This window comes from Urocitellus parryii, chromosome 5 (genome assembly GCF_045843805.1).
Source record: "Urocitellus parryii isolate mUroPar1 chromosome 5, mUroPar1.hap1, whole genome shotgun sequence".
In the NCBI taxonomy this organism is placed as follows: Eukaryota; Metazoa; Chordata; class Mammalia; order Rodentia; family Sciuridae; genus Urocitellus; species Urocitellus parryii.
In genome coordinates, this window is record NC_135535.1 from 98158232 (window position 1) to 98183982 (window position 25751).

Here is a 25751-nt window from a genome sequence, read left to right on the forward strand (position 1 = left end):
TCCTTCAAATATGACAGTATTCATTCTAGTGAACTTCAAGCCCTTTATTAAATCTCTGATCTGCTTTTTCTCTGAATTTACTCCCTGTGTAAACATCTTGGGAAGATGCTTCTCTATAGCAAAGGATGCACAGATGCTGTAAAGAAAGTCCACTTGTAGTTTTTGCAAATGTTGTCCTTTTTCTCTTATTTGCCATGCATTCTTTTTCTGCAGCCATATCATGGTGGAGTTCTAAGAGGCTTCTCAATGAACTGGTCGCCTTGCTTTACCAGGCTACTGGCATTGTTTATTCTTTAAGCAATTCATATGTTCTGATTCAGGAAGGAAAGAGCTGAAACAAGTCTTTCTGTGGGTTCTGTGGCAGGAGAGGTGCTGGCTGAAAGAATGGAAACTTTCCAGTGCATAGATCAATAGCAGGGCCATGGTGTGACTTCTGGTAGAAATCAAACTGTAGGAGTATAGGTCGGTCTTCTTTCTGTCGCTATGACAAAAAAACCTGACAACCATTTGAAAGGAGGAAAGATTTATTTTGGATCGTGGTTTCCAAGGCTTCCATCCATGGTCATCTTGCTCCACTGCTTTTAGGTCTTTGATGAGGCAGAAACATCATTGCAGAAGGAAACATCATTGTGTTGAAGGAAAACCTCATCTTATAAATAGAAAAGTATATGATTGTGTATATTTGTGCATATAGATGAAAAATAGAAATGATTCATAATAAAATACCCTTAATTTTTTGTAAGTAAAAGTGATGCCAAATATAGTAGAAAATTTTTTAGAATTAAGAATCCATGGGTTTCACATAATACTGTTATCCTCTGATTGAATAACTTATGATTTATATTTATACATTTTGTAGAATTGCCAGCTTTTCTTGGGAAATCATTATTTTGCTTTGCAATTTGTATACACATATGTAACACAGGGTGTTTGGCCTCATTTTTCAAACCCCAGTACTTTGGATGGCAAGAACATTCAATTTGAAATTAACATTTTGAGCTTTTTGTTTTGAGGTAGTTATTCCATTTTGAATTCTTATTTCATGTTTAATAGAGAGTATGCAGCATAATTCTTATAAAAACAGGCACCCAAAAAACAAAGAGCAACAAATATATTTTGAATTAATTTAATATGCACACACATGCATAGACCATGTGCAGTACTGAAGAATATTTGATTTAGTACAAATATATGAAAAACTAATAAAAGGATCATTTCTATAATAGAAATGAAGAATGAAGAACAATTATTGCGACCTGATTTTAATGCTCTTACAGATTTCCATGTACAGTAGGTAAGGCATTTTTTACAGTTGTTAAATTATAGAAGACCTTTTTTGTAGTTGAGATTTGATTCTGTTTGATTCTGTTTCTTTCCTACATCATCCAGGAGCCTCTGAATTGCCAATCATCTCCATTTTCCATTTCTTTCTTTCTTTTCTTTTATTTCTTTTTTTTTTTTTGATATTAAGGACTGAACCCAGGGCCATTTTACCACTGACCTACACCATCCCCAATCCCTTTTAAAAAAAAACATTTTGAGACAGTGCCTTACTAAATTGCTTAGGGCATCACTAAATTCCTGAGGTTGGCCTTGAATTTGCTATCTTCCTGCCTCACAAACCTGAGCTGCTGAGATTATAGGTGTGCTCCACCATGTCTAGCTCCATCTTCCTTTTTTTTTTTTAAAATTTTTGGTTCCCAGGACTGAAATCAGGGGTACTCGACTATTGAGCCACATCTCCAGCCCCATTTTGTATTTTATTTAGAGACAGGATTTCACTGAGTTGCTTAATGCCTCGCTTTTGCTGAGGCTGGCTTTGAATTCTGATTCTTCTGCCTCAGCCTCCCAAGCCACTGTGATTATAGGCATGTACTACGGCACCTGGCTCCATCTTCTATTCTTAAGACTCCTTCTAAATTTAATATGAAAATGATCTTTCTGCCAAAGACAATCAAAAGGGATAAAGAAGGACACTTCATACTGCTCAAGGGAACCATACACCAACAAGACATAACAATCATAAATATATATGCCCCAAATAATGGTGCAGCCGTGTTCATCAAGCAAACTCTTCTCAAGTTCAAGAGTCTAATAGACCACCATACAATAATCATGGGAGACTTCAACACACCTCTCTCACCACTGGACAGATCTTCCAAACAAAAGTTAAATAAGGAAACTATAGAACTCAATAACACAATTAACAACCTAGACTTAATTGACATATATAGACTATACCACCCAACTTCAAGTAGCTACACTTTTTTCTCAGCAGCACATGGAACCTTCTCAAAAATAGACCATATACTATGTCACAGGGCAACTCTTAGACAATACAAAGGGGTAGAGATAATACCATGCATGTTATCTGATCATAATGGAATGAAACTGAAAATCAATGATAAAAGAAGAAAGGAAAAATCAAGCATCACCTGGAGAATGAACAACAGGTTGCTGAGTGATCAATGGGTTTTAGAAGACATCAAGGAGGAAATTAAAAAATTCCTAGAGTTAAATGAAAACACAGACACAACATATCGGAATCTATGGGACACATTGAAAGCAGTTCTAAGAGGAAAATTCATTGCTTGGAGTTCATTCCTCAAAAAAAGAAAAAACCAACAAATAAATGATCTCATACTTCATCTCAAAATCCTAGAAAAAGAAGAGCAAAACAACAGCAAAAGAAGTAGAAGGCAAGAAATAATTAAAATCAGAGCTGAAATTAATGAAATTGAAACAAAAGAAACAATTGAAAAAATTGACAAAACTAAAAGCTGGTTCTTTGAAAAAATAAATAAAATTGACAGACCCTTAGCCATACTAACGAAGAGAAGAAGAGAGAGAACCCAAATTACTAGCATACGGGATGAAAAAGGCAATATCACAACAGACACTTCAGAAATACAGAAGATAATCAGAAATTACTTTGAATCCTTATACTCCAATAAAATAGAAGATAGTGAAGGCATAGATAAATTCCTTGAGTCTTATGATCTGCCCAGACTGAGCCAGGAGGATATAGACAACCTAAACAGACCAATAACAATAGAGGAAATAGAAGAAACCATCAAAAGACTACCAACTAAGAAAAGCCCAGGACCGGATGGGTATACAGCAGAGTTTTACAAAACCTTTAAAGAGGAACTAACACCAATACTTTTCAAGCTATTTCAGGAAATAGAAAAAGAGGGAGAACTTCCAAATTCATTCTACGAGGCCAACATCACCCTGATTCCGAAACCAGACAAAGATACTTCAAAGAAAGAAAACTACAGACCAATATCTCTAATGAACCTTGACGCAAAAATCCTCAATAAAATTCTGGCGAATCGGATTCAAATACATATCAAAAAAATTATACACCATGATCAAGTAGGATTCATCCCTGGTATGCAAGGTTGGTTCAATATACGGAAATCAATAAATGTTATCCACCACATCAATAGACTTAAAATTAAGAACCATATGATCATCTCGATAGATGCAGAAAAAGCATTCGACAAAGTACAGCATCCCTTTATGTTCAAAACTCTGGAAAAATTAGGGATAACTGGATCATACCTCAACATTGTAAAAGCAATCTATGATAAGCCACAGGCCAGCATCATTCTGAATGGAGAAAAATTGAAGGCATTCCCTCTAAGATCTGGTACAAGACAGGGATGCCCTCTCTCACCACTTCTGTTCAACATAGTCCTCGAGACACTGGCCAGAGCAATTAGGCAGACGAAAGAAATTAAAGGCATAAAAATAGGAAAAGAAGAACTTAAATTATCACTATTTGCAGATGATATGATTCTATACCTAGCAGACCCAAAAGGGTCTACAAAGAAGCTATTAGAGCTAATAAATGAATTCAGCAAAGTGGCAGGATATAAGATCAACACGCATAAATCAAAGGCATTCCTGTATATCAGCGACAAATCCTCTGAAACGGAAATGAGGACAACTACTCCATTCACAATATCCCCCCAAAAAATAAAATACTTGGGAATCAGCCTAACAAAAGAGGTAAAAGATTTATACAATGAAAATTACAGAACCCTAAAGAAAGACATAGAAGAAGACCTTAGAAGATGGAAAAATATACCCTGCTCATGGATAGGCAGAACCAACATCATCAAAATGGCGATATTACCAAAAGTCCTATATAAGTTCAATGCAATGCCAATCAAAATCCCAACAGCATATCTTGTAGAAATCGATAAAAGAATCAGGAAATTCATATGGAATAATAAAAGACCCAGAATAGCAAAAACAATACTAAGCAGGAAGTGTGAATCAGGCGGTATAGCGATACCAGACTTCAAACTATACTACAGAGCAATAGTAACTAAAACAGCATGGTACTGGTACCAAAACAGGCGGGTGGACCAATGGTACAGAATAGAGGACACAGTAACCAATCCACAAAACTACAACTATCTTATTTTTGATAAAGGGGCTAAAAGCATGCAATGGAGGAAGGATAGCATCTTCAACAAATGGTGCTGGGAAAACTGGAAATCCATTTGCACCAAAAAGAATCTGAATCCCTATCTCTCGCCATGCACAAAAGTTAACTCAAAATGGATCAAGGAGCTTGATATTAAACCAGAGACATGGCATCTGATAGAAGAAAAAGTTGGTTATGATCTGCACGCTGTGGGATCGGGCTCCAAATTCCTCAATAGGACACCCATAGCGCTAGAGTTAACAAACAGAATCAACAAATGGGACTTACTCAAACTAAAAAGTTTTTTCTCAGCAAAAGAAACAATAAGAGAGATAAACAGGGAGCCTACATCCTGGGAACAAATCTTTACTCCACACACTTCAGATAGAGCCCTAATTACCAGAATATACAAAGAACTCAAAAAATTAGACAATAAGATAACAAATAACCCAATCAATAAATGGGCCAAGGACCTGAACAGACACTTCTCAGAGGAGGACATACAATCAATCAACAAGTACATGAAAAAATGCTCACCATCACTAGCAGTCAGAGAAATGCAAATCAAAACTACCCTAAGATACCATCTCACTCCAGTAAGACTGGCAGCCATTAGGAAGTCAAACAACAGTAAGTGCTGGAGAGGATGCGGGGAAAAGGGCACTCTTGTTCATTGCTGGTGGGACTGCAAATTGGTGCAGCCAATTTGGAAAGCAGTATGGAGATTTCTCGGAAAGCTGGGAATGGAACCGCCATTCGACCCAGCTATTCCCCTTCTCGGTCTATTCCCTAAAGCCCTAACAAGAGCATGCTACAGGGACACTGCTACATCGATGTTCATAGCAGCTCAATTCACGATAGCAAGACTGTGGAACCAGCCTAGATGCCCTTCAATAGATGAATGGATAAAAAAAATGTGGCATTTATATACTATGGAGTATTATTCTGCATTAAAAAATGACAAAATCATAGAGTTTGGAGGGAAATGGATGGCATTAGAGCAGATTATGCTAAGTGAAGCTAGTCAATCTTTAAAAAACAAATACCAAATGACTCCTTTGATATAAGGGGAGTAAACAAGGACAGGGTAAGGACGAAGAGCTTGAGAAGAAGATTTACATTAAACAGGGATAAGAGGTGGGAGGGAAAGGGAGTGAGAAGGGAAATTGCATGGAAATGGAAGGCGATCCTCAGGGTTATACAAAATGTCATATAAGAGGAAAGGAGGGGTAAGACAAGATAATACAAATGGAAGAAAGGATGTACAGTAGAAGGGGTAGAGAGAGAAAAGGGGAGGGGAGGGGAGGGGAGGGGGGATAGTAGAGAATAGGACAGACAGCAGAATACATCAGACACTAGAAAGGCAATATGTCAATTAATGGAAGGGAAACTGGTGTGATACAGCAATCTGTATATGGGGTAAAAGCGGGAGTTCATAATCCACTTGAATCAAACCGTGTAATATGATGTATTAAGAACCATGTAGTGTTATGAACGACCAATAAAAAAAAAAAAAAAAAAAAAAGAAAATGATCTTTCTTATTATGACAAAATGCTCAGTATATAAAATTATTATGTATAATTCAATGAACTTTTCTGCAAACATAAAAATAGAAACTATGAAATTCATGTAATAATTACAAGGAAGATCCTATTTCTAATAATGTCGTGTAAAACGTGTAAATGAGAGAAAGTGTGTTGAGTATTCATTAATGGCAAATTCTATTACAAGAAGGAAATGTATAACCTGTTCAACAATTGAGTTCTACTGACTTTATTTATTTGGGCTGTCACGAAATTTTAACATTATTCAATAACATTATTATTGAAATTTCAGATAAATCATGTCCTAATCTGCTTCATCTGTTGACTTCATCATTCTTCTCCCTAGTGCAGTATAAACATCAAGAGAGCAGAGACAACGTCCATGTTGTTGACTGTTGATATCCAGGACCTGAGAGCCAGTGCATGGATAAGGTGGCCAAAAAATACATTTTACAGAAGAAATTAGTGAATGAATGAACTAGATTAGAAATGATAAGCCAATAAAATTAAAACCCATCATAAAATCTGCACACTGCATGGGGTTTTGTTCCTGGTTTCATGTTATAGTTATTTCAGTAAGTTTCAAGCTGTTGAAATCGTGGCTATCCCATGATTCTAGGGAAGCCATCAGTAAAATTGAGTCTTTACGTAGCTATGTTAGGAATGTGGAGATGAGTTGGAACATCAAAGTTCAATGACAGTTTTCACAGTTCGATAGTTTAAAAAATACAGAAGGTTTGGATAAATTTATATAAATTTTCTATTGTGAGTGATGTGTTATTTTTTTGATATTTTCTCAGGGACTATTTTTTACACAAAGTGGCATTTGATTAAAAAAATATGGTTAGTAACAAGCTTCTGACTAAAAAATATTTGACATATTTTTTTCAATATCTTATCTAGATAGATGTTCTTTTTATTATTTCTATGTTGTAAACTCACAGAGAGGGGACAAATAGAAAATGTACAACTCAAGGAATATCCTAGCCTGAGACTTCAAAAACCTGAGCAGGTATCTGGGATTAATGTGATGATACTTGTTTAAGAGGGCAAGTCCCAGGCAGAAATGCAGAGGACATATGGAAACTGAGCCATGAGAATGGGTGGAACACTGTGATGTGCTGTGTGACTCTCTGCTGGTGGCCTCCTCACCAGGAGCTGAGAGGCAGCAAGGTGGTCAGCACAGGTGAGCACTTGGTCCTAAGAATTTTTCTAGGAGGTCCAAGAGGGAACCATCAATCCATCACTGACAGAAGTATCAGAAATTTATGTTCTCAGCTTTCTTCTCTCTTCTATTTCTCATTGGTCAGTGTTTACCCCAAGCCAACATCTCTACTTTTCTGTGTTACATTATTCATTCTCATTTGTAAAATAAGACCTGATGCTGAGACTGTTGTGACTACTCTCAAGTTCATAAAAGAAGGATAATTCAGATCATCAAAGTGTTGACTAAGATAATAGGATATCATCAGGGAATTTCAGGAACCAGACAATTTTGTGTTCGAACAGTCCATCCCTTGTACCATTCATTTGAGTTTGTGCCTGCAATAGTGACTTGCCTTATAAATGTATGACTTGTGCATTCACAGAAGGTGTGGTGCTGAGAATAGACCTATGCTTGGTTTAAACGTCTGTTCTTACCACTTGGTTCTCAGACACAGGGTGTTCCTCCTGAAGAGGGTATTGCCTTGTACTGAGTCAGCAGGACCTTGGCTTTACCTCTTTGCCTGTGAGTCTTGTCAGAGACTTGTGCAGTGTCTTTCCTACAATCATGTCCTTACCACATTAATGTTAGATATGGTTGCCTCTTGAACTCTACTGGAAAAGACCTCTCTCAAATTTGAATTTGCTGACTCATCTGGCACAATGGGAAGAGCAGCTTGCACAACAGCCTGTACCAGCTGCAGAGCCCTCTCTTGCTCTGGGTCCACTTGAAACCAGCAGCCTTTAGGGAAAATATGACAACATAATATTCACCTTAGGAAATATATTGGAACATAAAAATTGAACCATTAACTCCTAAAAATGACATTGATTTTTGAAGTCTCTAAATCTTATCAGGTTTATGTACCTTCTTTCAGTATTTCATTTGTGTTTTTAAAGTTATGGTACTTTATAATAATTAAGAAACTTGCCATTCCCTGATTATGGATATCAATTAATATAGTGTTATTGATATGAACCATTTGATAAACAAATGTTTTGCAAAATATCAAAGAAACAGAACTGAAAAAGTGACATAGCGCTGACATAAAACAGTGAAGGTATACTATTGTATTTAAAAAATAAAATTAAATTATTTTGACCTTCTCTCTTCATGGCTATAGATTAAAAATACACTCACCAAATCAATAGCCACATACAAAGGGCCAGAGGGTGTGTCCTACTCACTGATGATACCACTTCTTGGAAAGATGAACCAGTGAAATGTAAATTTATGGTAATCTGAACTTATATCCTGTATCCTAGCTGTTTTTGGCAGAGTCCAGATACTTGAATTCAACGAGGATATGAAAAGGAACATGATCCCCTGCAACATTAAGGTTTCTGTGCTGGCAGTAATCTATCCCATTCCTTCAAAAGTGTGATTTTTAATTTTTATTCATTGTCTTTCAGGAAGAGAGAGTTTCAGAGTGCCCCTTGGTCCTGCTCACAACCATGTCCCTTACTGTACAGATCAGGAAGCAATGTGAGAGTTTTTCCAATGGCCAAATCTGTTTATGTTAACTACACATTTAGAAACACATAGGGATGGACTTCAGTTTCATGTCATATTTAGGAGCTCCTACTCCATGCAGTGTACCACAAGGTCTCTTTGGTTCCACAGATACTGGAGTTATGCTAACCTCATGATCAGCTTATATAATCTTTTACTAGTCTTTAGTTAAGCAGCTCCATAGAGGTGAATAAAACTGAGTGTTTTACTCTATCTATCTATCTATCTATCTACTTACCTACCTATCCATCCATCCATACTTCTAATATATCATCCATCCATCCACGCATCATCTATCTCACATAAGAAAACATACTTTTCTCTTCAAATATGAAAGATATATTTAGAAGTAACACTACCAGAAATTGAACAAGGAGAGGGGAGCTCCAATAATATTTTGCCTGAATTTTTGCTAAATTAGAGTGATGATGACCAAAAACTTAATATAGTTTTACTTAAGATAACAATATGTTTATCACTTGGTTTATGAACAGATATTGTTATTATGGATATAGTGAGCTAGCAGAGAGCTACATAGAATTATGTTCCATGAGTCCATTTCATTTTGTTTGCACTTGATACTGTAATCACAATGAAAATGTTAAAAAGAAATTTCTCAACCTTGTCTAAATACAACATTGCCTAAATATAACATTAACTATAAAATGAATAAAGAAACTGTTTCTCCTTGAGGAACTAAGGTGTTATTTTTCTTTTGGGACTATTGTTCAGGTGGAAACCTAAATTGTTCCCATCCAGGGGAAAGGTGCACAGGTGAAGCTTCAGGGAGAGCTGCTCAAAGGTGAGTGTGGCCTTTGTGGGACCCAGTTCTGGATCTTTTCAAAAAGCCTAAGAAGTTGCAGTCCCAGTTCCCCCTCCACATAGCCCTATCCCTAGGTTGTCTTTCTTGAGCTCATCTTTGATGTGTGCAGTAAAGCCAAGGGACCTTCCAGCTGCATACTAATGGTATGCCTTTCTTCTGTTCTGAGGAGTATTCATTGTATTTTGCCCAGGAAGGTCTACCTTTATTCAGTATTTCTCTTCCCTAATTGTTGGGCATCTGTGAGAAATTTCAAGATATGTTGGATTCACTTGCTTGGTTCAGTATTGTTTTAGGATGGAGGGTGTGTCACATGTTCACCATGCAATATCCCTGTCATGCCTAAAGTTTAGAATACATGTTTTTCTTTTGCTTCTGGTAGCTGTTGTTGTATTCCTCTTATTTGTTCCCTGCTTACTTCTTAGCTATTGAGGAGAAACAATGTCACCAGGCTGCTTAGTTTCCATCTTGCTCAGGCTGCCTTTATCTGGGTGCCTTTACCTTTACCTTTATCTGCCTTTTCCTTTATCTTTCATTACCTGGGTGCCTGTAGTGAGGGTCATGGAGCAGATGTTGGTGGGAAGTGAGAGCAGGTGGATAAAATGTGAAAGTCTCTGGTGCTCATGGAGGAATGGTCCCTACTGGGCAAGGAGCAGGTGGAGAATGAGGAGGATTCTTGTGTGGATGAACTTTTTTGCTGCAGTGACTGCTTCAGGGGACCACAGAGAGATTCCCACCACTTTTTATATGCACAGAAAAATAAAGTTTACTGAATATTCACATTTAATAATATATATATATATACCTGGAAACATTTTTAAAAGAATGACAGAATAATTATCACTGTACTCAGTATTAGGTAGAGGTATATTGAATGCAAATCTAAAAAAAAACCTCAATTATTAGAGTGAAAAGAGAAGGAGATTTGGATTTGAGTAAATGTGTTTTTATGGTTTGGTTGTGTATGTTGTCTACCCATGTATTTATAAAAACTAAAATGACATTTCAATCTTCAGCATTGTAGGAATAATGAGCTCCATGCTGACACTTTGTAGGAAGAGCTCTGGTAAACATCTGCATAGGTTTCCATATATGCTTAACTTTAGTTTTAAATCCTCAATGCTTTGGGAGTTCCATTTACCAGCTCAGCTCCCCCCTCATTATTTTTTTTGTGATGCTGAGGATCCAGCTCATATTTTTGGTACCTGCTATGTGTGTTATGTTAGGATTTTGTAATATTACTTACTCAGAACTCATGCTGCCAGACTGAAATATGTAGATAGGGCAAAAAAAAATCAAAGCAATGCAAATGTTAGCGCAAAAGAATTCAACATATCCATCATCAACTTCAAAAGACTCCAGACTACTATGTGTAAGGTATGCAATATTTTGAGGAGCCTAGTAGGGCTGTCTGGAAAATACAAGATTTTCATGCAGAAAACTTAATCCAGTCATGAGAAAATCTGGATGTTTTTTGGTTTTTGAAGGGAGAATATTTCTGTATTTTCAATAATCCATCATCCATTGCATTTTAAATGAATGTATAAACTAGTCTTCAGCAGTGATATTAAACCTTGGGACATTCTTTTAGGATGGTGGGTGGTGTCATATACAACATATTTACAATTATTTAAAGTGTGGAATTAATAACTGGGAGTTTAGGAAATGGATTCATAGCACTGGTGAACTGTGTGGATGGGTCAAGAGAAGATCTCTTCAGTTGAATGAATCCTCATAGCTCTGGCAATCTCCAGAATTGATGTGCTCTCATCAATACCAATCAATATCCTTGTACCTGTGCTTTGTCTAGGTTCGTTGCTGACTGCAAAAATGATGAAAATGACTGTTTTGATCTGGACAGTGATCCATCCTTTCAACCTCTGTCTGTCAACAAGCCTTGGCATCTTTTATTTTCTTAAGATAGCTAGTTTTTCTTAGTCTATTTTTCTCTACTTAAGGTGGAGAGTTAAAAAAGTGGTTTCAGTGATGCTGCTGGTGTCTCTGATGTTCTTGTTTTTAAATATTATACTTACAAACACACATATTGATGGCTGGGATGAATATGAAAGAAACCTATCTCGCAGTTCCATTTTTAGAAACTCTGTACAAACTACCAAACTTCTTTTTCTCATCAACTCTATGTTCATGTTCATCACCTTTTCTGTGTCCTTGCTGGCTTTTCACCTGCTAATCATGTCCCTGTGTCTACCACGCGGCCTGCGCAGTGGTTTCATTAATGAGGTTCTAGGCATAAAGTTAGTTAGACGAGATCGAAATAAAAACACAAGACTCAATTACCTTAATTCTATTGCTAGGTCCGAGACGGCTCCCCTCTCTGGTTCGCTCCTCTAGCCGCCCAGCAGGGCAGCAAGGATTACTCAGGGCTAGCAGGAGAGAGAGAGCGAGCACGCCGGGAGTAGCCTTTTATTAGGGAACCAGAGATTCAGGGGAGAATTCCATCCAATGAAGGTTGAGGGGGGGCTGCACTCCAAGGTCAGGGTCAGCGATTGGGTCCCCGGGGTCAGTGGTCAGGCACACCCCCACACGGATGGGCTCTCTCATCAGGAGAGGGACGGGAAAAACTTCGACATTTGCCAAAGTGCCTCAGACCCTCAACGGGAGGCACCCGATCACGTGTGAGAATGGCGTCCCACATATTCCCCCTTTTTTGTCTTAAAAATGAGGCGGCGGTTCATTCTCTGGAGTTTCTGGATTCTTGATTGGAAGACTCGCCATCCTATAGTTACAATACAAAAGAGAATTAACAGCAAAGAGAATAATCCAATAATGTACCAAGCGGAGTGTTTAAGAATATTTCCAGGGTTGAATCCATTTAACTCCTTCAATATTTGGTTAGCCAAAGAAGAAGGATCTGAAAAATCAGCTTTATTATTTTGAATGTCTTGGATATGGTGATGAAGTTCCAGAATATCCAAGCTATTATTAATATTTTGCCAAATACCTAATAAATGGTTTTTAACCTTCTCCCAATCCCAGAGAGAAGCATTGTACTTGGCAGCTGTAACACATACATACTTATAATTAGCATGGCATTTAAGCCTCTCCTTAAATTTTAAGGCTGAAAGTTCATTACCTATGTCTATAACAGTTGCCTCTAAGGCATTTAATTTAGTTTCAATCCTTTCATCAATATTTACTTGATTACGCAGAGCCTTGGAAGTATTTTGAGCTAAATTATTAAGAAATTTTGCATGCTGAATATTTTGAGACAACGTCAGAGACACAGAGACAGTTGAGGCAATAAATGAGACCAGTGCTAACACACCAACAATTATGACTCCAATAGCACGTTTAGGTCTTGTTAGCTGAGCATGAATTTGCTGCAAGACTTGTAAACCAGCATCAGCATACCATGGCTCTGAAATATTAGCAGGTAATAAAACAAAAGAGGGCTGATGAAGTATCAGCACTCCTTTTCCTCCATTATACCTAGTAATACAGTTGGTTAGGTTGCACTTATTACAAGTAATAACATATCTGTCATCTATCCATTTAACTTTTACATTACCAATAATTAAAACATAAGGAGATTGGACACAAGCTCTTAAGCCATAGCAAGATCCCTCTTTACAGTTCTTGCCGACAAATTTTGGTAAAGGCTTATCTGTAAAATGTAAATACTCTGAGGCAGCAATTAAGCACCAAATATCTTTTTGAATACCTCCTTCACTATAAGTCAAAATATTACTGACAAATCCTGCAGGTGTCATAGCAGAATTTCTTCGTAATTGTCTTTTATCAATCTTTGGAGACCAGTCTAAAATATACCCACTATCTTTAGACACCTTATGTTGTACAGGAAAGGCATTTACACAATCCATCCATTTAGGAAAGGTGCCGATCTCAATTATAGAACTATTTGGACAGTGGGATATCTGTGGAGGTTTTGCAGAAATGACTGGCTTGTTATGGGAAAGTCCCATTTTAATTACTGATCTAGTGTTAGGTTTTAAGTCCCCATAAATAGAATTATTTGTCAATCTAGGTTTACCAATCGCTGTCTTTTCTTCAAATGATACTTTCAGACAGCCAGCATGTTTATCATGTGACCAACACAAAGGTAATTGGGCACTGTAGCTAGAATAATTAAATCTAGTCACATGATTGGGAGTAATATGAGTATCTGTAAATCCTCCCATCATGAATGAGTCATTAGTAAATACTGGAATAGATTCTCCAGTCCACACAGCTGGGTGTACCAGGGGTGGATCTGGGAAATATGTCCAATAAGTGTCTACTTGATTCCCTTTTACCTGACAGCCCAGTAGGGCAATTACTGTCGCTACCATCAAGACTGGGGTCCTGTTCTTTCCTAGGCGTCGAAGTATTTGGGAAGCCTGGGTTGTTAGCTTCTTTATGTCTTTCCACGAAATCAGCTTTTCAGCTGGTTCAATCTGGTCTTTCTTCATCCTTTTCCGAAATCTCCTCCTTCTGGGTAGTGGCTCCTCTGGGTCGATCCTCAGTCGCTTGAATCTGGGTTCTATCTCCTCCATGTCTGATAGAACGTTCAGGCACCCAAATAGGACGGAAAGCACCTTCTGGGAAGATACAAGCATGGCCTTTTCCCCACATTATTACCGGATCTGGACCCTTCCACTGACCAGTCTGTAAGTCTTTCCACAGAACTCTGCCTAAGGGGCCTGTTATTGACGGAGACATTTGTCTCTCAGCAGCAGTGTGACCTTTTGCATCACAGTTTAAAAAATTTAAAACAAACAAGGCATGATTAAGGCTATTTTGGGGAGTGACAATCCTATTCCCCCCTTTTAATTTTTGTAATTGAAGCTTAATAGATAAATGAGCTCGTTCCACAATGGCTTGACCTTGGGGGTTGTAAGGAATTCCTGTTTTATGATTAATTTTAAACTCTTGACAGAATTGTTGAAAAGAAGAGCTTACGTAAGCTGGAGCATTATCTGTTTTAATCTGTATAGGGCACCCTAAAACGGAAAAAGCTGCTAAGCAATGAGAAATTACATGTTGAGCATTTTCCTTAGTATGTGCTGTGGCAAAAATAAATCTAGAATAAGTGTCCACTATGACATGCACATAACATTGCTTACCAAATTGAGGAATATGAGTTACATCCATCTGCCATATCTGATTTGGTTTTAATCCACGGGGATTTACCCCTGATGGCAGAGATGGAGTGTGAATAACACACTTTGGGCATTGGCTTACAATCTGATGAGCTTGTTCTCTGGTAATACTAAATTTTTTACGTAAGCTAGAAGCATTTTGATGGTGTAAGGAATGGGAAGCTAGTGCACAGTCATATGAAGACATCTGTTGACAAAAAGCTACTAACTTATCAATTTTGTCATTACCTGAAACTAGAGGTCCAGGAAGATTAGTATGGGCTCGAATGTGTCCTATGAAACATGGGTACTTTCGCATTAGCACTGTCTTTTGTAAATTATGAAATAATTCAAATAACTCCTGTGATGAAGTAAACCCAATCATTGAAGTTTCAATATTTTTGGTAACTCCGACTGCATATAAGCTGTCAGAATAAATATTAATAGGCTCATTTGAAAAGTAATCTAAGGCACAGATCAGAGCTTGAAGCTCTGCTCTTTGGGCAGAAGTATAAGAAGTTTGTATCACCTCTGTGTGAACACGACTGAAAAAACCTGCCTTACCGGAGTTGGAACCATCTGTGAACACCGATAAAGCTCCCTCTATTGGATGAGCTCGTACAATTTTTGGAAAAATTAGTGATGTTAATGATGCAAATTGTACAATCTTATCACGAGGATAATGGCTATCTATCTGTCCAGGGAAATCAGCAAAAGCTATTTGCCAATAGTTAGAAGTTTGAAAAAGCCAGTTAGTTTGTTGAGCAGAAAATGGAATAATTATGATATCAGGCTCAGATCCAATTAATTGTAAAATCCTAGTTCTACCTTTAATTACTAATTGAGCTATAGAATCATGAAAAGGAATTAATGTTTTTTGAGGAGAGTGGGATAAATAAATCCACTCAATAACTCCTAATCTTTGCCATATGGCTCCTGTTGGGGTATGCTCAGTTGGAAATATTAATAAATACACTATTTCTTTAGGATCTATTCTAGTAAGCTGTGCATTTTTAATTGTAACTTCAACCTTTTTCAAGGCTGCCTTAGCTTCCAAAGTTAGCTGACGTGGAGAGGTTGGAGAAGGATTCCCTTGTAATATCTGAAATAAAGGACTTAACTCAGAAGTAGTTAGTTTTAAGGATGGCCTTAGCCAATTAATATCTCCCAATAATTTTTGAAAATCATTAAGGGTACGTAACTCCTTAACTCTTATCTGAAGATTTTGAGGACGGATTGTACGTCCTTGAATTATCTGGCCTAAATATTGAAAAGGAGACACCTTTTGAATTTTTTGAGGAGCTATACATAAACCCATTGCTGTAAGCGAAGCCTCTAACTGAGTAAAAATTTCTGAAAGTGTCTCTGGATTAGCATGAGCCAATAATATATCATCCATAAAATGAATAATATATGCATCAGGAAAGCTATTTCTTATGGGATCTATTGCCTGATCAACGTACTTTTGACACAGTGTAGGACTATTATGCATTCCCTGAGGAAGAACCTTCCAGCAATATCTCTTAACAGGTTCCTTAAAATTAATTGCTGGGACAGTGAAAGCAAACCTTTCACAATCTTCAGGATGCAACCTTATAGAGAAAAAGCAGTCTTTTAAATCTATTACCATCAAGCTATAATCTAAGGGAATGGCTGTGGGGGAGGGAAGTCCTGGCTGTAATGATCCCATAGGCTGAATTGCATGATTTGTTGCCCTTAAATCCTGTAGTAATCTCCAATTTCCTGACTTTTTCCTAATAACAAAAATAGGTGTGTTCCAAGGACTAAGCGTTGGTTCAATATGACCAGCCTGAAATTGTTCCTCAACTAATCTATGAATTATTTTAAGTTTTTCCCCTGAGATGGGCCACTGAGAAATCCATATAGGCTCCTCTGTGAGCCACGTGATTTTTTCAGCTGTCTTAGGGATCGGGGAAGTGCTCAGGGCCCCTAGTAAAAATTTTGGTTTGGAGCATTTACTAATCTTTGTCGTGGAGACTGGCTTGTAAACAGATACTCTTCCTGAAAGGTCTCCCTATCATCTCTAGGAAAATACCTCTGATTAACTTCCTCAACTGACCTTATAGAATTTGGAGTAACTAATAATAATCCCATTTTGGTTAAAATATCTCTTCCCCATAGGTTAGCTGGTAAAGACTCTAACACATAAGGCTTAAATACTCCACTGTTCCCATCAGAATCTTCCCAATGGAGATAGTTGGCACTTTGAGCAGGCTGTGAAACCTGTCCTATTCCCTCTAGGTTAGCTGGTGCTACATGCAAAGGCCAGTTTCTAGGCCAAAACCGACTAGACAATACCGAAATATCGGCTCCTGTGTCGATTATTCCTAGAAAATTTTTATTATTAATTCTAAGTTTTAATAAAGGGCGTTCTTGTCTTACTAACTGTGACCAATATACTCTGTCTGGCTGCTTAGAAACTGAATCTGCCGGCAGGTGCCTTTCAGAGACACAAGGCAATAATATTAATTGGACAAAGGTATCCTTTGGGGTGAGTCTTAGGGGATAATTGGCTTTTACAGTAACATATAGCTGTTCTTTAAATCCTGAATCTATCACACCAGGTATTACCTCAATGGCTCCCTTCAAATTATTCCGTCCCAAAATTAAACCTACAGTATTATCAGGAAGCGGCCCGAAAATCCCAGTAGGAATTTGTTTCGGCCCCGTTTCAGGATTTAATTCAACTATCCTTGAAGGTCCTAAGAAAACTGTCTGTGATTTCTGTCCCTGTCCCGGTAAAAATTGCGGACTGCTCTGGTCGGCGCCAGTGACGTCATACTGTGTGATCTTCCCTGGAATTCCCCATATTGTTGCTTGGCTCCCGCTAGGAGGGAATGATGGCGGCGAGAAGGCGGGCTCATCCGCGCCATCTGAATCCTCCACATGGGGCTACAAGTTTAAGTTCACATTTTGAACCTTTGGCTTGGCCCTTAGTGCCTTTGTTTTTAAAGGGCTTAAGGGAAAGGGAATTAACTTAGCCTCAGGCTGATTCTCCATTTGAATAGACCTAACAGCTCCTTGAATGCCTTTTAAAAGGTCCTCAGGGGGCCACGAACTTTGGCCCATATATTCAAAAAGACAAACTTCTAGAGCTGTCCATGTTTTCTGTATATTTTCAATGCCTCCAGGTAATTCATTAGAAATACAAACTCTCTGTAACTTCCTTCCTAATTTCTCCCAAGTAAGTAAATTTGGAGATTCCTGTTCACAAAACCAAGGACAATATTCACCTACAATCTTTAAAAATTGTAATAACTGAGTTTTCTTAATCTGTTTCCCTTTCTGATTAATTATACTGTCTAAAATAGTCAGGTACATTTCCTTATCAGAAGAAGTTGAATTTCCCATTTTAATTAATTTAATGTCTCTTTCCTTCAATAACTCCAGGTACTTTTGTGACCCAATGTCACTTCTTCCTTTATCTTTATCTTTTTCCTTTATTTCTTTATTTCCTTTTTCCTTGTCCTTATATCTTTTTTCCTTATCTTTATAGCGCGCTCCCACTCAATCTAACTAATCTAGAATGCCCCACGTTGGGCGCCAAATCTACCACGCGGCCTGCGCAGTGGTTTCATTAATGAGGTTCTAGGCATAAAGTTAGTTAGACGAGATCGAAATAAAAACACAAGACTCAATTACCTTAATTCTATTGCTAGGTCCGAGACGGCTCCCCTCTCTGGTTCGCTCCTCTAGCCGCCCAGCAGGGCAGCAAGGATTACTCAGGGCTAGCAGGAGAGAGAGAGCGAGCACGCCGGGAGTAGCCTTTTATTAGGGAACCAGAGATTCAGGGGAGAATTCCATCCAATGAAGGTTGAGGGGGGGCTGCACTCCAAGGTCAGGGTCAGCGATTGGGTCCCCGGGGTCAGTGGTCAGGCACACCCCCACACGGATGGGCTCTCTCATCAGGAGAGGGACGGGAAAAACTTCGACATTTGCCAAAGTGCCTCAGACCCTCAACGGGAGGCACCCGATCACGTGTGAGAATGGCGTCCCACACCTGTGGAAACATCTGAAGAGAGGCAGCACAATGTCAGAGGGTTCAGAGATGCCTGCCCATGGCCCACGTGAAAGCCTTACAAACTGTGACTGCCTTTCTCCTGTTACATACCTTGTTCTTATTTCTCATGTCATACAAATTTCTAGCTCTGAATTAATGGGGAGTAATCTTATCTTTTGAGAGAGAGAGAGAGAGAGAGAGAGAGAGAGAGAGAGAGAGAGAATTTTTAAAAAATATTTATTTGTATGTGGTGCTGAGGATCAAACCCAGTGCACCGCTCATGCCAGGCAAGCACCCTACCGATTGAACCACATCCCCAGCCCAATCTTATCTTTTTATTGGCCTGGTTACTGGAACAGCTTTTCCTTCAGGCCACTCATTTGTCCTTATTCTGCGAACCCATAAGCTGAAGCAGGCCTCTTGTTCAGTGCTGAGGTGGTTGAGGTGCAGGTCCAAGGATGTGAGGACTCTAATTCATTTCAGGGATCATGGAGAGTATTCTTGAGGGACAAAGTCTGTGTGTTATAAATTTGTACTCTCCCAATGTTCTTCTATTGTATGTAAAATTTTGAATTTTACAAATATATGTTTGGAATAAACACTAACCAAACATATTACAACCTTAGCAGTCCATTTACATGTATATATGTTAATATACTTCACACAGGAGAATATCAATACAGACTATAAAGATAAGAAGTCTTTATAGTTATAAATACTATGAAGTTTTTGCTGATCTTTAACCTTGTGGAGATTTTAAAGTGAGAAACCTATAACACAGAAGATGTATGTGTGTATGCACACATCTAGTGGTATAGCTAGATTATTTGGTTGATTTATTTTGAGTTTTTTTGAGAAAACTCAATACTGTTTTCCATAATGGCTGGACTAATTTACATTTTCTCCAGCAGTGTATAAATTTTCCTTTCCCTCTGCATATTCACCAGTATTTGTTATTTTACTTTTTATTTTATTTTTTTGATAATAGCCATCCTGACTTGGATGAGATGGAAATTTAATGTAGTTTTGATTTTCATTTCCCTTGTGGCTAAAAATGTGGAACATTGTTTTTGTTTGTTTTTGTTTTTGGTGTAACTACGGGCCATTTATACTTATATTCAGAAGTATCTATTCAACTTTTTTGTCCATTTATTAATTGGATTACTTGTGATTTTATTGTTAATTTTTTTAGTTCATTATGTATCTCGGATATTAATCTGCCAGGTAAATAGCTGGCAAACATTTTCTCCCATTCTGTAGACTCTGTCTCTGTTGATTGATTCCTTTGCTGTGCAGAAGTTTTCTAATTTGATGTAATCCTATATGTCAGTTCTGGTTTTTATTCCCTGAGCTACTGGCATCTGTTAAGGAAATTATCTCTACTCTATCTTGAAGTACTTCCCCTGTTTTTCCTCATAGTTTCAAAGTTTCAGGCCTTACATTAAGGTCTTTGATAGATTTTCAGTTGATTTTTCCATAAGATGAGAGAGAAATCAGATGATTTCGATCTTCTACTGGTGGAAGTTCAACTTTCTCAGCACCACTTATTGAAAAGGCAGTTTTTCTCCAATCTATGCATTTGACTTTCTTGTTAAGAATAAGATGGCTGGAGGGGCTGGGGTTGTGGAGTGCTTGGTAGAGTGCTTGCCTAGCATGTGTGAGGCACTGGGTTTGATTCTCAGCACCACATATAAACAAATAAATAAATAAAGGTCCATCAATAACTAATAAAAAAATATTTTTTTTAAAAAAATAATAAGATGGCTACAGCTTTGTGAGTTTATTCCTGGGTCCTCTATTCTATTCCTTGGTCTTTTTGTCTATTTTTATGCCAATACCATGCTATTTGTGTTACTATGGCTCTGTAGTATATTTTGAAATTGGGTATTGAGATGTCCTCTGACATTGTTCTTTTTGCTCAGGATTGCTTTGGCAATTTGGGTTCTTAGTGCTTCCATATGAATTTTAGGATAGTTTTTCCTAGGTTTTGTAAAGAATGTTATTGGTATTTTGATGGTGACTGCATTGAATCTGTAGGTCACTTTTGGTGGTAGGACCTTTTCAACAATATTTACATTTCCAATCTGTGAACATAGGATTCTTTTCTGTCTTCTAGCATCCTCTTCAATATTTTATAATTTAAATTGTTGACCTCCTCAGTTAGGTTTATTCCTGGGTATTTAAGAAAGGTTATTGTGAATGAGAATGTTTTCCTGATTTCTTTCTCAGTGAGTTTATTGTTGGTGCACAGGAAAGCTGCCATTTTCTGTTCAATTTGTATCCTGCTGAATTTGCTTATCACTTCTAAGAGATTTTTGGTGGAATCTTTACAGTTTTCTAGGTACAGAATCATATAAACAAAGATAATCTATTTTCCTTTTTTCCTAAGTTTATGCCTTTTACTTCTTTCTCTTAACCAATTGCTTTGGCTAAAGTTTCCAGTGCTATTGAGTAAGAGTGGTGAGAGTGGACACCCTTGTCTCATTACTGATTTTAGAAGAAACACTTTCAGGTTTTCCTCTTTAGTATGATGTGAACAATGGATTTGCCACACATAGCATTTATTAGGTTGAGTTAGGATCCTTCTATATCTAGTTTATTCATGACTTTTACCATAAAGGGATGATGAATTTTATTGAAGAGTTTTCTGCATTTGTTGAGATAATTGTGTGATTGTATCTTCGATTCTATTTATATTGTGCATTTCAGGTATTGATTTGCATATGTTGAACCAATCTTGCATCACTGGAATGAAACCAACTTGATCATGGTGTATGAGTTTTTAATATGATGTTGAACTCAATTTTCAAGTATATATTTTATTTCTTGTGTCCTTATTAAGTTTTGGTATCAGAGTAATTCTGTTTTCATAGAATGAATTTGGAAAAATTACTTTCCTTTCTATTTTATGGAATAGTTTGAGGAGCATTTGTATTAGCTTTTCTTTAGAGACCTGGTAAAATTCAGTTGTGAATCTGTTCAGTCCTTGTGATTTCTTTATTGGGAAGTGGGAACTAATGCATGGAGTCCTGCATACATGGCATATGTTAAGGGCATCTGAGTGGCAAATCACTTCCCTGGTGCTAGGTGCAGGAGTGGCAAACTGCCTACCCTGTATGCACAGCCCTTGGCGTGAGGTCATGCGTTGCAGTCCAGGTACTTGCTCCAGGGTTCATTGATTGGTCGCTATAAGGACAGTTGGCAAGACATTGTATTGGTGGCTGCCTATAATCTGCCTAGCTACTGCCCTAGTATATATACATGGTAACTGTGCAATAAAATCAGAACTCCTTCTAGCTTGGTCTTCAGAGTTCTTGACTCTGCAGCCACATTCTCCTCTAACTTGTTCCGTGGACCTCCTCGCTGAACGAGAGAGAGCCTACGCATTGGGGACTTTTTATTACTGGTCTAATCTCATTGTTTGCTACTGATCTGTTTAGGTTTTAGGCTTTTCATTTCCTTTTGATTCAATATTAGGTCAGATATTTCAGAAATTTTTCCATTGTTTTTCTCTAGATTTTCTGATTTATTATTTTGAGAATTTTCAAAATATTCCCTAACAGTTCTCTGAATTTCAGTGGTGTTATACTGTCCTTTGTCTCTTAATTTATTTGTTTGCTTTTTCTCTTTTTCCCTCTCCTCTTTGGGTTACTTTGTTTCAGTATTTGTCAATTTTGTTTTTCTTTGCAAAGAACAAACTCTTTGTTTTACTGATCCTTTAACTTGCTGTTTTATTCCCTATTTCAGCTCTGATCTTTATACTTTCTTTTCTTCTACTGATTTTGGGTTTGGTTTGTTCTTGTTTCTCTGAAGCCTTGAGATTCATCATTGGGTTATTTATTTGAGATTTCTATTTTTCCAATGTAGGCACTTACTGCTACAAACTTACCTTTTATAAATGCTGTCATTGTGTCCCATAGATTCTGATTAGTTGTGTTTCCATTTTCACTTAATTCTAATAATTAAAAAATTTCCCTCTTATTTCTTTTGTGTCCTACTGCTTATTCAAAAATATGACTCAATTTTCACGTGTTTGTATAACTTCAGTAGTTTCTCTTGCTGTTGATTTCTAATTTCATTCCATTACAATCTATTAAGATACAAGAAAATATTTCAGCTTTTTTTGGTATGTATTAAAATTTGCTTTATGGCCTAAAATGTGACATATTTTAAAGAAAGATTCATATGCTAATGAAAACAATATGTATTCTATAGCTTTTGGATGAAATATTCTGCAGATATCTGTTAAGTCTATTTGGTCTATAGGGTAACTTAACTTGATATTTGTTTACTTTTTTTTGCCTAGATGATTGTTTTATTGGTAAGAATGGCAAGTGGGGGCCTATCTTTCTATGTCCTGTAGAATTTGTTTTACATAATTAGATCCTCTGATGTCAGTGCATGTATATTTATAATCATTATATTTTCTTGATGTTTTCCCTCATTTATTTAAGTGTAGTGACTTTCTTTCTCTTCTGATTTGGCTCAAAGTCTATTTTGTCAGATATGAGTGTTGCTATATCTGCTTGCTTTTGGATTCTATTTGATTGACATATCATTCTTCTTTATTTCATTTTCAGTCTGTGTATATCTTTGCTGATGAGGTGAGTTTCTTGCAAACAGCAAATGGTTGGTTCTTGTTTTCTAATTCAGTCAGCTAGCCTGCATCTTTCAATTGGAAAATTCAGACCATTTACATTCAAAGTTTTCTTATTGGAGGAAATGTACTAATTTCTGTTATTTTGTTTTCTTTGTTCATTTTGAAAATTTTATGTTTATATCTTTCTTACTCATCATAGAGGTTTGATGGCTTATTGAAATAGTCATTTTTATTCTCTCCTTTTTCTTATTTACTTAGCTACTCTTTTATTGAGATTTATTCTTTCCAATGCTTTTGTTGTGCTTATCTTGCTACTTCATCTGCATGTAGGATTTCTTTGATTATTTTCTATAATACTAATTTAGTGGCCATGAATCCTTTTTGTTTATTCTTGTTTTGAAAGGTATATATATATATATATATATATATATATATATATTCTGAAAGGTAACTGCTAGATATAGTAATCTACATTGCAGTGAATTTCTTTCAGGATTTGGAACATATCACTCCAAGTCCTCCTATCCTTTAGATTTCCCATTGAGAAATCTACTGTTAATATGATGGGCTTGCTTTTACATGTGACTTGGTGTAAGCAGTACTTTGTAGTTTTCAATATTCTTTGTTTTATTTTTGATAGTATAATATGTCAAGGTGTAATGGAAAGTTTTTTTTCTCATCATTTCTATTTTAGGTTCTAAATATCCCCAGTACCTGAATATTCATGTTCCCAAGATTTGGGATATTTTCAGCTAAGCTTCTGAGTCAATTTTCTGTGAGTTAGCCTGCAACTCTCTCCTTCATCTACACCCATAATTCTTTGGTTGATTGTTTATTGTCCCATTGGTCTTTTATGTTCTGTTCATTCTTTTTTATTTAAGTATTTATTATCATCTAAATAATAAAGTCCATTTGCCAGTTCATAGACATTACCTTCAAGCCCTGATGTTCTTTCTTCCTTGGATCTAGACTATTGATGAAGCTTTCAACTGAGTGTTTCATTTGACTTCCTGAGTTTCATTTCCAAGATTTCTGTCTGACTCTTTTTCAGAATGTTCACCTTCTTATTGAATTGATTTTTGATATCTTGTGTTGTCTTCCTCAGCTATTTATTTGAATCTTCTTTGAGTTAATTGATCATTTTAACAATCAAATTTTTGAATTTTTTGTCCTGCATTTCATCCTCTTCTACATGTATAGATTCAGTTATTGGTGAGTTACAAGCTTTTGGAGGAGTCATGTTGCCTTTTTTGTTTCTGTTTCTGGTGTTAACTTTTTTCTGATTTTTTAATTGATATTATTTTTTAAAATACATGACAGCGGAATGCATTACAATTCTTATTACACATATAGAGTACAGTTTTTCATATCTCTGGTTGTATACAAAGTAGGTTGACACTCAATTCGTGTCTTCATACATGTACTTTGGATAATGATGTCCATCACATTCCACCATCCTTGCTAATCTCCTGCCTCCTCCCTTACTCTGCCTTCCCTCTTCCCTATCTAGAATTCATCTATTCCTCCCATGCTCCCTCTTCCTATCCCACTATGAATCAGCCTCCTTATATCAAAGAAAACATTCAGCACCTTTTTTTTGGGGGGGATTGGCTAACTTCACTTAGCATTATTTTCTCCAATGCCATTCATTTACCTGCAAATGCCATGATTTTATTCTCTTTTATTGCTAAGTAATATTCCATTGTGTATACATACCACATTTTTTGTATCCATTCATCCACTAAAGAGCATCTAGGTTGGCTCCACAGTTTAGCTATTATGAATTGTGCTGCTATAAACATTGATATGGCTGTGTCCCTGTAGTATGCTATTTTTAAATCCTTTGGGTATAGTCCAAGGAGAGAGATAGCTGGGTCAAATGGTGGTTCCATTCCCAGCTTTCCAAGGAATCTCCATACTGCTTTCCATGTTGGCTGCACCAATTTGCAGTCCCACCAGCAATGTATGAGTGTACCTTTATCCCCCACATCCTCTCCAACATTATTGTTGTTGTTTTCATAATGGCTGCCATTCTGACTGAAGTGAGATGGTATCTTAGAGTAGTTTTGATTTGCATTTCTCTGATTGCTAGAGATGATGAGCATTTTTTCATATATTTGTTGATTGATTGTATATCCTCTTTTGAGAAGTGTCTGTTCAGGTCCTTGGCCCATTTGTTGATTGGGCTATTTATTTTTTTTGTACTTAGCTTTTTGAGTTCTTTATATACCCTAGAGATTAATGCTCTGTCTGACGTGTGAGGGGTAAAGATTGCTCCCAGGATGTAGGCTCTCTGTTCACCTCACAGATTGTTTCTTTTGCTGAGAAGAAACTTTTTAGTTTGATTCCATTCCATTTATTGATTCTTGGTTTTAATTCTTGTGCTATAGAAGTCTTATTAAGGAGGTTGGGGCATAATCCCACATGATGGAGATTAGGGCCTACTTTTTCTTCTATGAGACGCAGCATCTCTGGTTTAATTCCTAGGTCCTTGATCCATTTTGAGTTA

At 37.0% G+C, this 25751-nt stretch overlaps 1 protein-coding gene across 1 annotated transcript in view; it reads left to right on the forward strand.

Annotated features, from left to right (window-relative positions):
• Positions 1-19147, forward strand: part of LOC113199224 (taste receptor type 2 member 125-like) — a 30495-nt gene extending 11348 nt beyond the window's left edge. The window contains exon 2 of the mRNA XM_077799075.1: positions 19002-19147. Coding sequence (XP_077655201.1) covers positions 19002-19147 — 146 coding nt within the window. The remainder of the gene's footprint in view (positions 1-19001) is intronic.
• Positions 19148-25751: the final 6604 nt, after the last annotated feature.